Source organism: Taurulus bubalis (assembly GCF_910589615.1).
Source record: "Taurulus bubalis genome assembly, chromosome: 5".
Taxonomy (NCBI): Eukaryota; Metazoa; Chordata; class Actinopteri; order Perciformes; family Cottidae; genus Taurulus; species Taurulus bubalis.
Genome location: NC_136593.1, coordinates 27849731 through 27865016, shown reverse-complemented (window position 1 = coordinate 27865016; position 15286 = coordinate 27849731). Strand labels below are relative to the sequence as shown.

At 42.5% G+C, this 15286-nt stretch overlaps 1 protein-coding gene across 1 annotated transcript in view; it reads right to left on the bottom strand.

Moving 5' to 3' along the window:
• Positions 1-2442: 2442 nt before the first annotated feature.
• The window catches only part of cita (citron rho-interacting serine/threonine kinase a), a gene marked incomplete at its 5' end in the record, with an annotated part of 41650 nt that continues 28806 nt past the window's right edge, over positions 2443-15286 (bottom strand). The window contains 18 exons of the mRNA XM_079217715.1: positions 2443-2546; positions 4193-4580; positions 6337-6519; positions 7070-7148; positions 7252-7332; positions 7450-7578; positions 7672-7780; positions 7886-7978; positions 8125-8264; positions 9990-10125; positions 10216-10296; positions 11963-12007; positions 12324-12493; positions 12692-12796; positions 12934-13025; positions 13135-13315; positions 14172-14309; positions 14752-14775. Of these exons, the coding sequence (XP_079073841.1) occupies positions 2523-2546; positions 4193-4580; positions 6337-6519; positions 7070-7148; positions 7252-7332; positions 7450-7578; positions 7672-7780; positions 7886-7978; positions 8125-8264; positions 9990-10125; positions 10216-10296; positions 11963-12007; positions 12324-12493; positions 12692-12796; positions 12934-13025; positions 13135-13315; positions 14172-14309; positions 14752-14775 (2198 nt within the window). The 3' untranslated portion in view covers positions 2443-2522. The remainder of the gene's footprint in view (positions 2547-4192; positions 4581-6336; positions 6520-7069; positions 7149-7251; positions 7333-7449; positions 7579-7671; positions 7781-7885; positions 7979-8124; positions 8265-9989; positions 10126-10215; positions 10297-11962; positions 12008-12323; positions 12494-12691; positions 12797-12933; positions 13026-13134; positions 13316-14171; positions 14310-14751; positions 14776-15286) is intronic.

Sequence of the window (15286 nt, the reverse complement as noted above, 5' to 3'; positions counted from 1 at the left end):
TAGTATTTAAACTACAATGAGAATACAAAGCATACAGTAAACCTTAAATGACTCAAATGAATGAGACAATAGTTTGATTAAAAGAATAAACATTTATATAGATGCCTGTATGTATGCCTGCTTATATTTTGAGTCTTTCTTTTAAAAGCATATTCATTATTTCAAACTCAGAGTAAATGAACGTCATGAACACATGAATATAACACATTTACATGACTTTTACAATTTTTTGGGGGATTTCAAGGACTTTCCCAGGCCTGTAAATAACCATTGGAAGGTTCTCCATGAGCGTCAGAACCCTGTAAGCATCGATAAGGAGCGGCTCTGTCCGCTGGCTGTCAAACACAACATGAACCGCATGGCATCCCTCACAGCGCGGTGCGTTCAGGCGGGGTCAGAGTTAGAAGAGTTATTGCTGCAGATGCTATTGTTGAAAACACTTCCTCCCTTCAGCTCGTCTCAGTTTCTGATGGCAGCTCATTGTTGCGTTGGCCGGGATCAGACGGCCAGGAATAGACCCTCCAACACAACGGACCACACAAGTGAGCGGGAAGCAAAGCCCACGAGCTTCAACGATCTTCCTCTTCCTCACATTACAGAGCGAGGACGAGCGTCTGCAGTCTATAATAACAATACTATAAAAGGATATTAGCTCACATATGCACACAAGTACAACAAAGGCAAAGTAGAAGTGAAAGACAATGGTTATAATATTTAATATTCTGTGACAAAATCTCTACAGGGAACGCTAATAAAACATTTGTTAACAGACATCAATATCATATCCAGCGTTACAGCATTATGATTCAGGGTCATGTGAACAGATATACAAATAATAAAAATAAAACAACCTATGAAAATAAACTGAAACAGGACGGAAACCTTTTGTTTAGAGTCCAGTGGAAAACTTGTGCAATCTGCAGCGTCGCTGCTTTCTGTGGAACATTTGAGAATCAGCTCCGTCTTCTCGGCTTTAATACATTCAGGAAGTGTTTTACACCCAAAGAGTCGAGGAAACTTCTTCCTATTGATCGTACTGTTAACAGACACACTGGGCAAGTTAAAGGCATCTCTGTATTTATTCTAAAACAATTATAATATTCCATTTCCACAGATCAAATTATGATTTATAGAAATACAAATATTTTAGTCAAGCGTAAGCAGCTTGATATTAAAAGCCAAAACACATTTGGATTTGAGTGTCTTTTAAGGAGGTTTAACTTGCCAAGAGTGCCTTATTAATAAAAGAGGAAAATTAAGAAATTATACTTGTATGAATTTACTGTGCAAATAGTTAATATTCAGGAAAGGAAATGTTTTTCACGTGCTTTGCTGTTAAAATCGTGGAATACAAATATAACCCAGATGTGGCAGAAGCAGAAGACAACACTCCGTTTCATCTCAGATATACATATCCATGCCGTTCACGAATCAGGGGGGAAAACAAGTATTTTCATCTTCACCGTGAACAATTTTGGGTTATATACAATTTAAGGGACATTGTAGAAAAAAAGAAATGCCCAAGTACGATGTCGGCAGCTTCAAACATGATTTTCTTTCCCCCTCCGGTCACATAGTTCTGAGGTTTTGCTTTGACGGGTGGAAGTGCATACACGGGTCGGATCCAGATACAATCACTCACTTCATAAAGGACGCTCGCACGCGTTGAAGGAACATTCAAGAGGACACGTAATCACGGTTTGTTTTTAACAAAAATAGACACGGCTTTATCCAGCCTTGAAATTCCCTCTCAATATATATAAAATTATGTCTCGCCTATTTACAGTCAGATAGCGTTCTGAAGGATTAGAAAGTCCTGCTGGGGATTGTGGGTAGTGCATGTGTGTGTGTGTGTGTGTGTCTACAGGGAAGGGAGCATTCAGCTACTTTAATTTGGTTGACATGTGTTTGTCCCGTCAGAGTAAGTCTCCGAAGTCTTCGACCCGGAGAGCGCAGAGGATGATTGTAGGCGCGGACAATGATTGTGTTGACATGGAGCCAGAGAGGTTATCAGATCCATCCCCGATCTGTGGCTACTGTGGGCGGAGCCCGTGTGTTTTGACACTACTTTGAGTGAACTTCTGCCATGTTCTTTGAGAGATGACATTGCTACTGTGCTTATCTGTCGCGGTCGCTGCCGTCTGGAGGAAACTACCAAACCCACAGAGTCAGGTCAAGAACTGAGGACACGTCTACCCGTGTCATTTTTTTAAAAGAAGAAGAAGAAGAAATCCTATTCAAATTCCGAATCTCTTCTTGCATATTCAATTACGTCGCAAAGAAAACCTGCTCAAAAAGTTGTTAAATATGGCATTTTTATTGACTCCGGTCCGTTCATTGAGAAAAATAACCCGCCTCTATGAATGCGTCTCGTTCTGTTCTGACGGCTGCAGTGGCTTCCCTCTGTGGGTTTGTCAGCTCACAGGTCAGGAAAGCGGATGTGTGGCAGTGTTTCGTCGTGAATTGGTGACGCTCTCACTAGTTCTGTCCAACGTCTCTGACCTCCTGGTGTGTGGCTCATCTCAAACGGATGATTGGTCCCACACCTGCAGGACCAAGCAACAAAAACATAAAGTCAGATTAATGCGTGGAATAGTTTGAAATACTTAAATAAAAAATCTGAACAAAAACATAAAAAGAGCCATTGACTAACATCCTGATGTGCAGGTTCACCAGCTGAGTTTAGCTCGTTAGCATGCTAACAACGGCTAATAACACAAGCAAAAACCGCCAACGCTAATGAGAAGGTTTCTGATGATGGCACTAGATTAAAAAGTCACGTGATCACCAAAGTTATCACAGTTTATCCTCTGGGGATCTTGGATATCTGAAGCAAATTTCACAGCAATCCACTCAGTAGTTGTTGAGACATTTAACTGGAGAAAAGTCAACCTGCTGGTGGTCGTTTGGATTCCTCCTCTCGGCGCCACGAATATAATGCATGTACAAAATCCTGTGATAGACCCTCCAGGAACTTTTTAAAACATGTCTTTACAAATAGTTGTTGGGATATTTTAGTCTGGTCAAAGTGGTGAAACCGACTGACATTCATCCCTTGAGCAAAGCTGCGATTATGGATAAAAACAAGTTTTCCTCCCATCATCATAATTGAGTAGTAACTAATATATATATATATTTATTAGGTCTGGGCAAAGTTGAAAAAATGTAACTGATAAATCGCATAATTTTTCTGAGATTAATCGCATTATGCGCCAAATTCAATAATAAAGTAAAAACTAGTGTATTGCGCACTTTTATTTTAAAGTAATGTTATCAGAACAATATAACACTCTGGAGCAACAGCAAGTTAACAACAGTATATCAATCAAAAATATATGCCAGGGAAGAAAAAATGCTTCTAATTTTAATGCTTCTATATGACTGATCATTCTATTAAATATTGCATTCATTTTCAGATGTTATAGACTATTTTATTCTAAATGTGAAACAGCTTAATATCATGCTGAAGAACAACATATCATCAGTTTGTCTTTTATCAGGGAACAACATAAACAGTCTGTTCAGTAGTAAGGGTCCCTGTGAGGGACAAGCCCCTCCTTCTTTTGTCATGTTCAGTAGTAAGGGTCCCTGTGAGGGACAAGCCCCTCCTTCTTTTGTCATGTTCAGTAGTAAGGGTCCCTGTGAGGGACAAGCCACTCCTTCTTTTGTCATGTTCAGTAGTAAGGGTCCCTGTGAGGGACAAGCCACTCCTTCTTTTGTCATGTTCAGTAGTAAGGGTCCCTGTGAGGAACAAGCCCCTCCTTCTTTTGTCATGTTCAGTAGTAAGGGTCCCTGTGAGGGACAAGCCCCTCCTTCTTTTGTCATGTTCAGTAGTAAGGGTCCCTGTGAGGAACAAGCCACTCCTTCTTTTGTCATGTTCAGTAGTAAGGGTCCCTGTGAGGGACAAGCCCCTCCTTCTTTTGTCATGTTCAGTAGTAAGGGTCCCTGTGAGGAACAAGCCCCTCCTTCTTTTGTCATGTTCAGTAGTAAGGGTCCCTGTGAGGGACAAGCCCCTCCTTCTTTTGTCATGTTCAGAAGTAAGGGTCCCTGTGAGGAACAAGCCACTCCTTCTTTTGTCATGTTCAGAAGTAAGGGTCCCTGTGAGGGACCCTTACTTCCATGACTTTTCCAGTTTTTCCATGACCTGAACCCTGTATATCAATAAAAATAAAATAAAAAAAGATGGACGAACCTTGTTAACGGGGGGTATGGGCGTGCGACCTGAACCGGTATGAAGCCTTTGCCGCTCTTCGATTCGTCCGGGGCTTCTCTCCCTGCGGACGTCCATCATGCGGCCGGGAGAGCGGTCCATCCGAGGGTCCGCCATGGCCCGGCCCGGGGAGCGCTCGAGCCGAGGGTCCGCCATGGCCCGGCCCGGAGACGCCGCTATCCGGCTCTCCAGCATCCGGCCGGGAGACTTCTCCCTCTCCAGCGGGCGGCTGGGCGACTTGTCCCGCCGGAACTCGGTGCGAGCCTCTCTGTAGCGGTGAGGCGTGCCGGGGTCCGAGTGGACCAGGGGGTTGGCTGCCAGTCTTTTGGAGATGTGCTCGTTGTAGGAAGGAGGCCCGCGCTTGTTGGGGCTGTTGGGGAGGAACCGAAGCACAAAGACGGGCAGCGGGCATTGGTCAAAGGGACGGGTCTTTGGGTCTTTTGGGCTTTGGGTCTTTTGGGCTTTGCTGGGCACGGTCAGGTCAGTCCACAGGTGCAGAGGAGGGTGGACTCTCAATCTAGCTCATCTTACACGTTTTCTTGATGTTTTCCTTTGCTTTTTTAGTCATCTGATTTTTCTTTGTATACATTATGGATGGACTGCATTATATACATCCTAGCCCTTGAGGTATCCGACTGTACTATTTTTATTTGTACTATTTTTAACTGTTTGTTTCACATAATGTTTTGCACGTTTTTGTATGCATTATATTTTGTCCTTTCTGTGTGACATAGCCGTCAGCTAACGGGGATCCAGTAAATAAACTAAACTAAACGACACAATTCAGTTCACGAAATAAGAACAGAGTCCGAGGCAACGACTAAAGAGCAAACCGGCACTGTGAATAATAAAAGGCTCAGTTGAGAGTGAGATTCAAATGGAAATAGAGGAGTCTCAGTCAGAAGTCTTTATTCATCCATTTTCTTTCTACATGTGACAAGTGGCATTTTTTTTTAAAAGCAATTTTAATTTAAAAAGACCTATTTCAGGATTTGTTACAGATAAAAAATGAACTCTTCCTCCTGTAAAGAACAAAATGGAGGCGTTACTCTCCTGCTTTATAACCAGATCAAACATGAAGGCCACAATGTAACCACCACCACCACCTGTGGAAGCCGGCGTGTGCCCAGCAGCGCCCGCTAGGCCCATTGACCCTCAACACCAACGCACATGGATACAGAGAACAGGGCCTCTGGAGTCTCTGCATTATAGAGAACCAAACCTCACCAACACATAAATGAATGAACATCGTAAGTAAGATGCTCAAGTAAACTGAGAAATGAATAAAACAAATAATAAAGCCCCTCATATCTGTCTTATCTTTTTAGATTTATTCTCCGTCAGCATGATTTAACTAATTTCCTCTTTGCAGGACGTTGCTCTCAGATGGCATCTGCATTATTTCCCTTCAATACACAAATAAAGGCAAAGCATAATTAATTCATTAACATGTAAATAATTCAGATGTCCACCAAACCTCTCTGGGATGTGAATTTAGACTAAATACAGACTTATGGGGTTACATCTTATTTGTGCCTTCTGTTCATTCATTTATTAATTTTAATGTATTTGAGCATTAAATGTATTCATTTATTTGTTTTTCCACATTAGATTGGTTCTCCACATACAGTGCCATTATATAGACCAAGACGTGGATTAGAGAGTAATGTAAGATTAATAATAAATTTCATTTTTAAACGTACTTTTCTTTCAAAAGAAACTCAGAGTGCCACAGAGCCTATATATAGTAAAACTAATAAAAACAACAACTTAGTTAAAGCAGCCCATAATAAAATATTAAAAAATAAATAAAAGCTGACAATGAGGTCAAAAGTTAAAAAAAATGCGGAGTTAGTGTAAATATAATATGCAAGCTTTGGTGCAGATACCAAAATGTATACTTTTTATTTTTACTTTGAGAAATAAAAACTAGAAAAGCCCATTTATATTAACAAAAGAAGCAAAAGTTAATAAAATAAAATAAACCAAATGTAGCAATGTTTTGATTTAGATGAGCAAGAAACATCGCATGAAAAGAAAGAGAGATAAAAGTCACCGAGTGAAACCCAGAACAGAGACGAGTGTGAGTGAATGAACGGGCGGTGAAAGTAGAGCCGGTTCCTCACCTGCGCCCGGAGCCGTTCCTCTGCAGGTCCCCGTCGTCCTCCTGGCTCTGGACCAGGTTGCCCTTGCAGCAAATGACCCTCAGCTTGTTCTGGTAGGAGGAGGCCAGGTAGATGGCCCCGGAGGAGATGGCGGGGCCAAGGTAGCGCGGGTTTGGGATATCCAGGTGAGCGTAGGAGTGAGGCCTGCAAAGAGAGCAGAGCATCAAACATCGGATCCTTTACAAAAGAAGAAGAAGAAGAAGAAGAAGAGCGGTGACTGAAACGGATGATGCTTGTCGAGGGGCTTAATGAGCCCTTTGGCAGTAATGGGAAAGCAATGACACTCAGTAAAGACCCACAAAATGATGATGATGATGATGATGATGATGATGATGTGACTGGGAGAAAACTAATAAGTGTGAACCCGAACAGATGGTGCAAGTAAACAGGAAACCAGATACATTTTGCTTACGGCAGACAAAAAAAAAACATATTTTTGTTGCAATTTTGTTGCATGTTTTTTGCATCTGGTTTCCTGTTTGGAGATACGGTGCTTTTATTTTGAAGGCGGAAAACAGAGTTGAAACGGAAGTCGCATAGTGAGCCGTTTAACGGCTAAAGCTACGATCTTTACGGTCAATTTTGAATAGAGAAAGAAACGCTCCCCCGAAGAGGCACAATGTTACGTTGGTTTTTGAATAAATAAACACATTTTAAACCATCAGTCAACGTGGACTGGTGGAGGCGGTCTTACCCCAGAGCAGAGTGACCCTGAATCTCAATAACATCCAGAGAATTGAAGTAGGTCACAAACAGGTAGGGCTCTCTGTAGGCTGAAATATGAAAAACACTCACTTAAAATCACATCATGCATTGACCATTAAAAGAGAAAAATCTATTTTGAAAGCGACGCAGAAGAAACTGTGCGACACTCACCGAAGGAGAGAGGCAGGCGGCTCCATTTGATGTCTTCACTTCTGCTCCTGCGGCCGTACGCGTCCACAAACACGCCAAACTCTGCCGGAAAGGTTACAGCAAAACACAGTTGAAAGAACAATAATCTCCTCTTGGAATGAATGCAGATTTCCTCTCTCAGATTTGTCTAGTTGACATGTAAAGGTAGATATATCTAACCATGGAAACAGAGCAGGTATTCGTCTTTCTGTGGCGCCGTGGTGACCTGGATGATGGAGATGGGGAAGCTGTGGGAGGACGCGGCGAAGACGGCTGAAGCTAGCGTCACGTCGTTTTTATCCAGAAACTCTGCACACAAAAGAAGAAGAAAGAAGCCGTCAGCCACCTAAAAGATGTGAGAACACCGTCTGGTTGACGGAACATTATTTTACGGCGACCTACCTTCCAGCACATACTGCTTCATCTCGATCTCGTAGAACTTGTTGGTGCCGATGATGACGCTGTAGCCGGTGAAGTGGATGCAGCTGCAGGGCTCCGACGTCTCGATCTCCTGCAAACGCAAACAGAGGCTCAGACGCGTGACTCCCTGCAGCAAAACGCCGGTTATTCCGTCGCGTCGCTGTCATTTCTCCACCCATCTTCTAAACCCGCTCACCTTTCTGATGCAGAACTTGTTTAGGCTTTCATTATGTCGCAGGATTGTAATCTTATTGGGCATGGCGGCACAGATACAGGTCCCATTATCAATCTGTTGAGAGAGAACAACGCCGCAATCAGACCGGCGGTAAATATCTGCAATCAGACTGCCGCTGCTGCTGCCGATGCTCAGCTCATTAACTCTGACTAAACAACAGTCTAACGAGGAGGATTCCTGCTCTGCTCTAAGTGGCCCACCTTTCCAGAGGAGAAGAGGTGGCATCCCTTCACGGTCTCAAAGATGAAGGGGTTGAGGTCGGGCTGAGCCGGGAGGTGGGACTGAGACAGCGACTGCTTCACCTTCTTGATCTCCACCAGGCACAAAGCCCTGTCCTCTCCTGCACGACAACACACACACACACACACACACACACACACACACACACACACACACACACACACACACACACACACACACACACACACACACACACACACACACACACACACACACACACACACGTAAGATCATCATTGCGTATGTTGCAGAGCATGCATGCATTATCTGATGCATTAGGGCAGCAGAAAGAGCTTCAATTCCTCATGTTCAAACACATTGTGACCAATGGGTTTCATGACTTTTTACCAAATGTCCATGACTAAACATTTAGTGAAATATGGGTATAAACAGTAAAAAGTGAGTAAATGTAGTATTTAAACGAACAATGAGAATATAAAGCATACAGTCAGGGTTGGAAATTCACATATTTTTTAGGTGGCAGTTTTTGCCCCCACCGACTGAAATCCAGGGGCATTTCAATAAAAATTGGGGGCAAATAATAATAAATATACCTATTTAGGCTTAAAGTATATGAGCCATCGTGATCAAATGGCAATAATAAGACTATTAGGCAGTAGTCTACAGATTCTAAGTGTTTTCTTAGATTTTTTAAACAAAAGAACAAACAGAAAACATAAATCAGACAATCATATTCAATTTTATTCTTATTTCTTTGTGGTAATGTATTGTTATTACATTTTTTTAAACAACTATTAACAATTATAACTTTTTTTTATAATTAAAAATTATATTTATTGATTTTTTTGTTTATTATTGCCGTAATCACGTTGTACCTGCTAGGGGTGGGAATCACCAGAGGTCCCTCGATTCTATACTATCATGATACTATGATATATTGAGTATTGCGATTCATTCCCTTTTTTCCACCGCAAATTGTCCCCAAAGGAAAACGTTGTCAACATATTGGATCTAAGAAGATCAAGTTTTCAGTCCGTTTCATTTCCGCCATCCACCATGGAAATAACCACTTTCTGCTTCATACTTGTGGAAATCCCCAAAACGCCCTTGTGTCTGGGTTCATAATATTATCCGTAGCCACACAGCTCGGTGGATGTCACGCGAGGATGTGCGTCTGAATGGCGGCCGCTTCCAGCGCTGCTAGAGGACCAGCAGCCAGTTTGATGCTTTTTCTAACGTCTTTGAGCAGCGGCGTGTTGCGCAACAGCTGTGAGAGCAGCGGCGCTACGAGTGACAGGAAGTCCAGACGGTTGATTTAAACGCGGACGGCGCATTTCTAATTTCATTACATTTCTAATTTCATTACATTTCTAATTTCTAAGTTCATTACATTATCATAATTATTAGAGGAAATTATGGGGGCATTTTTTGCTCCTCTCCTAGTGATATCAGGGGCAAAATTATATTTCTTAGGGGCAGTTTTGCCCTTTGCCCTCGTGCATTTCATACAGTAAACCTTAAATGACACAAATGAATGAGACAATAGTTTGAACGTCATGAACACATGAATACAACACATTTACCTGACTTTTACTAAACTTTGGGGCTTTTATTTTTTTCAAGGACTTTTCCAGAACTGGAAATAACCATTTTAAAATGCCATGACTTTTCCAGGTTTTCCAGAACCCTGGATAAAATAATAATTTATGACAAACACATACAGTGTAGATGCAGAATAAATTGATTATCTGGCAATATAACCAAAACCATATCGAGTCAATAACGCACAAGTCTTTGCTCGCTTTCAATGTCAAGAGAACCCAAATTACTGACGTATGTGTTCAATTTAAGATCATGTACTGACCCGTGATCATCAGCAGCTTATCGAGCTCCTTCAGGATCTGGATCTGGAAGACGGAGGTCAACCCGGGGATGTGGGTCAACGAGTTCTTGATGACGTTCAGAGCGTACAAACCCTCCTCCGAGCCAACCAGCACGATCTGAGGGAAGCGGTGAAGGTAAGAGCTCAACAAGCGAAACACAAGAGAACTAAACGGTGAAGACGGCATCGCGTTCCTGTTGACGTGTACCTGGTCGGTGAGAGGGAGCGTGCAGTTGATGTCCAAACGGTCATCGCCCTCCAGCTTCAGCAGAGAGTTACCAAGAAGTTTCTATTAAGACAAGAAGCAGAAGAAGAGAGACGGAGCAGAGCGAGGACTCGGGTTAGTCTTCAACAATCAGCTGCTTCAGACAAGAAGAGACGACTCAGATGACCACAGAGAGCCTTCACCAACTTAGACACAGTGTTTGTCACGATTAACTAAATTCACAAGTACGCCGATGATGTTTGCACCAATTAATGGACGTCTTTCCTCTAAAGATAAAACAAAAAACGTGTCATTTGGGAGACGTATTGTGTGATCTTTATTACAATAAGTTTCAAAAAGCCAAATGTTCAACAATGTTTTTCATGTGTTTAATGTTGTCTGAACACCAACAGCTGTATACAAAGATAAATTACTACAACATTACGTAAAAGGTAATAATAATATTGAATCAAAGAGTATGTAAACAAGATTAGAATAGGAGGAATTGAGAAAAACATATGCGGTAAACATTTAGTACTCGACAGTTTCTGACATTCAGGAAATCTGAAAACAATACTTTATAGCAACAATAGCAGCTGTGAAAAGTAGTTAAATTAATTAAAACATTGTGTTGAACACTGCCTGAGCCTTTTTTAAATCATCAGTGTTCAAAGCTTTAAGAACGTTGTTCACCTCAGGCTGCACAGCATGAATGACCATTTTGTGTGTGATAGCTAATAACGAAAAAGTCACGAGGGCTGCAGAGTGAAATTGACTAATTGGGCTGAAAAGGGTGGGACCTCATGAATAAACCATGTGGCCAAAAGTAGACACTAATATGCACATACTTCTGTGGGCTGTTCTTATTGTTTTGGGACCATATTATGATATTTTAAATAATAATGTGAACAAACAACAGTTTGGAGAAGACCTCTTAGCTGGCACTTCCATCGGGTTAGCGATAGCGTAGCATTAAGACACGCCCCACTCGTTGTGAAGGCAGCTCCTAACTATTCTGCAACTCTGTCCAGTGTGTGTGCAACGCTACACGTTATAAACCTTGTGCATGTCATGTCACACACTTCTCGTTGTGTGGAAATGCACATTTTAAAGCGTACCGGCTGCCGTTGTGCACAAAGCTAGAGACATAAAGAAATGAACTTAACTGGTTTGCACAGAGCTCCGACATCAAGCCTGCGGGTTTGTGGAGCATATTATTGCCCATTTTGGAAAATGTATAGTTCTTTGGCAGTTTAGTAACTTGATGTTCAGTCATCACATGTTCAGGTGGGCGTTCAAACGCTTTTGGCCACGTGATGTACAAAATAAAATAAATTGCATATTGAATTTTTAAATGCATATTTGAATAAATAACACAATTAACAAGGCAGCGGTAACACCTTTTGGAAAAGCAGACATATAGTGGAAGAGGGGTGGCAAAGTGCTCCTAAAACAGCAATAAACACACAACCAGCGATAGCAGAAGGCTGCAGACTGCGTGTGTCTGTAGCTTTTGCAGAAGCATGCATGACGTAGCACACGACACCAGACCTGCGGTCACAGCAGTGCCTATTCACATCCATGCACTATGTAGCTTATACATAAAGTGTTTGTTTGATGGTCAGTTGCGTCTATGTATTCAGTACATATTCATAACCGTGTTGACCTGCACTGCACAGAATCAGTGTTTGCATACGCAGATGTGTACAGCTACTGCATGCCCGAGCGTTCGTGCAGCTACTTACTGTACCTGAACCAGAGGGGAAAGGTTCTTCTGCCTTTTAGAAGCACCTGCCTATAATATGATCCACACAACCGAGTTGAATGGAGATACACACGCACAGTATAATCACATCAACAGAGACGATGACGACACAAAAGAATAGAAGACGTGGATGTTGAGAACATGCAGAGAGAGAAAGAAGAGGGGAGAGAAAACGAGGTGAAGGCATTGGCTGATGTTTAATGGAGGCATTCAATATATTTTACACAGCCGCCCTTGGATAAAGTTACTCCATGAAATGAGCATAATAATTGAGCTCATCTGTCTTTATAAGCAGCTCAAATTGGCCTGGCACAAGCAGAAAAACATACAAACACACGGTACTTACGGCATCAGAATCCACTTTCTCTCTGGATCCACGGCTGCCGGCCACCACCGACTCCAGCACAGCCACCCAGCGCTGCTTGTCAGGGAAGCTGGGAGCCATGAAGTAGATGGACTGGCCCGGCCAGCAGGTGGTGTGGGGATGCGACTCCAGCTTCAACACGTACGGTATGTCTGCACACACACACACACACACACACACACACGGAAGCTTAATTTCACAGCTGAGCAGAACCGTCAACAATTTGTTGTATTTTGAGATTAAAACAAATATAGATGGGACATGACGTGGATCTAATATAACATTTGGAGAGCGGATGATTCACTTAAACCCTAACAGGGCAGCAGGATTAGGTGGTATTGATCCAGTACCTGACTTGGCAGTGTTGATGAGCTCAGCGGCTCCAACGGCTCCGTGAACGGTCACCTCTCCATCGGGCAGACACAGCTCAAACTCATCCTCCATCTTTATATAGTCTAGCAGAAGAAGAAACCCACATTATGATTGGATGCTGCTGTATTGATCTACATGGTAATAGAAGGACTTGGATGATTACAAGCGCATCTTTCTGTCATGTTTAAAATGCATCCATTAACACTGACAAAGTGCTGACCTTCTCTGGGCTCAGTATCATAGATGGAGACTTTGGTTCCATCCAGCACCACGTACTTCATCTCCCAGCCTTGCTGACCGCGCTTGCCATTTCTGTGTGAGCAAACAAATGCACACGGCTGTCAGAAGCTGTAAAAACAACAACACAATTTGTTGTACCGCACCGTCAGCGTGGTAGTGAAGGGACGAGGTCTGCGGTTACCGTGGCTGCTTCATCCATCCCTCCAGGCGGACGTGCCCGCTGGCCTCTTTGACCTGCAGCGCGGGAGAGTTGGCCTTCTCTCGGCACAGAGCCTCTGAAAAGTGCGTGGCGTACTCAGCAGGCAGACCGCAGGTCGCCGCGAGACACGGCGAGCATTTAGGGTGACACAGGGTGTGGCACTCTGAAGCAACACAAGCATTCATTAATAAGAGGTTCATATTCAGGGTTCAAACACATTCTGACCAATGGAGTTCATGACGACTTCTTTTTTTTATCAAATTGGTATTGATTTTCTAGATCTGCATATGAAGAAAAGATGTGCACAATACATGTATATAAAGATACAAATGCACATAATCATACAAATAAAAAAATAACAATACATAGGTGTATACCCGCATGTACACATACATATGTATATACGCACATACACATCCTCATACATGCATGTACACACATACACATCCTCATACATGCATGTACACACATACACATCCTCATACATGCATGTACACACACACACACACACACACACACACACACACACGCACACACACACACACACACACACACACACACGACTTTAAACCAAATGTCCATGACAAACATTTAGTGAAATCTGGGTGTAAACAGTAAAAAGTGAGTAATTGTAGTATTTAAACTAACAATGAGAATACAAAGCATACAGTAAACCTTAAATGACTCAAATGAATGAGACAATAGTTTGATTAAAAGAATAAACATTTATATAGATGCCTGTATGTATGCCTGCTTATATTCTGAGTCTTTCTTTTAAAAGCATATTAATTATTTCAAACTCAGTGTAAATGAACGTCATGAACACATGAATATAACACATTTACATGACTTTTACTAAACTTTGGGAATTTTATTTTTCTCAAGGACTTTTCCAGGCCTGGAAATAACCATTTTAAAACTCAATGACTTTTCTATAACCATAAGAACCCTGTATATTGCAATGTTAATGACAATATCTTCAGATTCAGTGCTACCAGCTACAGTGCGGCATTACAAACCTAGACACGTTGCCGCCTGTCGCCCGAAATGCACCGTGTCCAGGCAGACGGCACACTTGGCGGCCCTCATGTTGAGGCCCACGGTGAACCGATGAGGGATGTTGTGATGCATCCTCTCTTTCACGCGCCGACCAAACTCTGCAACGCAAAAACAAGTGAAGAAGAAGTGGGTGAGGATAAGAGTTACTGAAGGAGAAACATGACACCAGAATGTTTCGTTACAGGCTTAAAATCATGAGATTCAGGTGTTCTCCAAGCAGCATGGGGTAATTTGAACAATAATTTAAGATATTGGGTATATTCATGTTCAAGAATACTAATATAATTAATCAAAATCAGATTATGCATGCCAATGACCAAAGCATTAAGATGTTTCTGGGTGAAAAGCTGCCTATCCAACCATATGCTATCTAAAGCATGACTCCAGGAATGATGCTGGGGAGAAAGAAAAGAGGAGAACACGTCAAACTTGACCGTAAAGAATAAAGTCTTTGGTCAAGTGACAGACAGACGCAGCATGGCGTGCATGGAGATGAGCTCATGCATGTGAGATGACACACTGTGGGGACTGCTAACTTACTTTCAAAGGTGACCCTCCTCTTTTCTGAGGAGCGCAGAGGAAAGAGACAGAAAGGAGAGAGCAGTCTAACAAGAGCTAGGTGAGCGCGGAGGAACGTGGACAGGAAGGAACCTGAGTCACAAAGCAAGGCTCCTGCAGCCCAAACACGTCTGACAAACACACATCATGGGAACAGCACGTATGATGCTGCGGTCAGAGACCCAGTTAGTCATTTTGGGGGAATTTCTTTTCCATGACGGCCTGAACCGGCTTCACAGCGATGACATCTGCAGTAAAGTCTCAGATTCCATGAGATCGTCCCCGTAGAAACGGGTAATTTAGCTTTAAAACCAGTGTCAAGTCACTTTTCTTCCTTTGTGAGACAGGCAGGGTTACAATGTCAGCTGGATAACTTCACAGTGAACAAAACCAAAACAGTTTGTTTTTTTTAGTTCAGTCCATGTCACCGGTTTGGATCGAGCTCCATGCACTGAGCTAAATTATCCAACTTCATAATCCTGCTTTGTGAGACAGGCCAGAGGAAGAACACGCACAT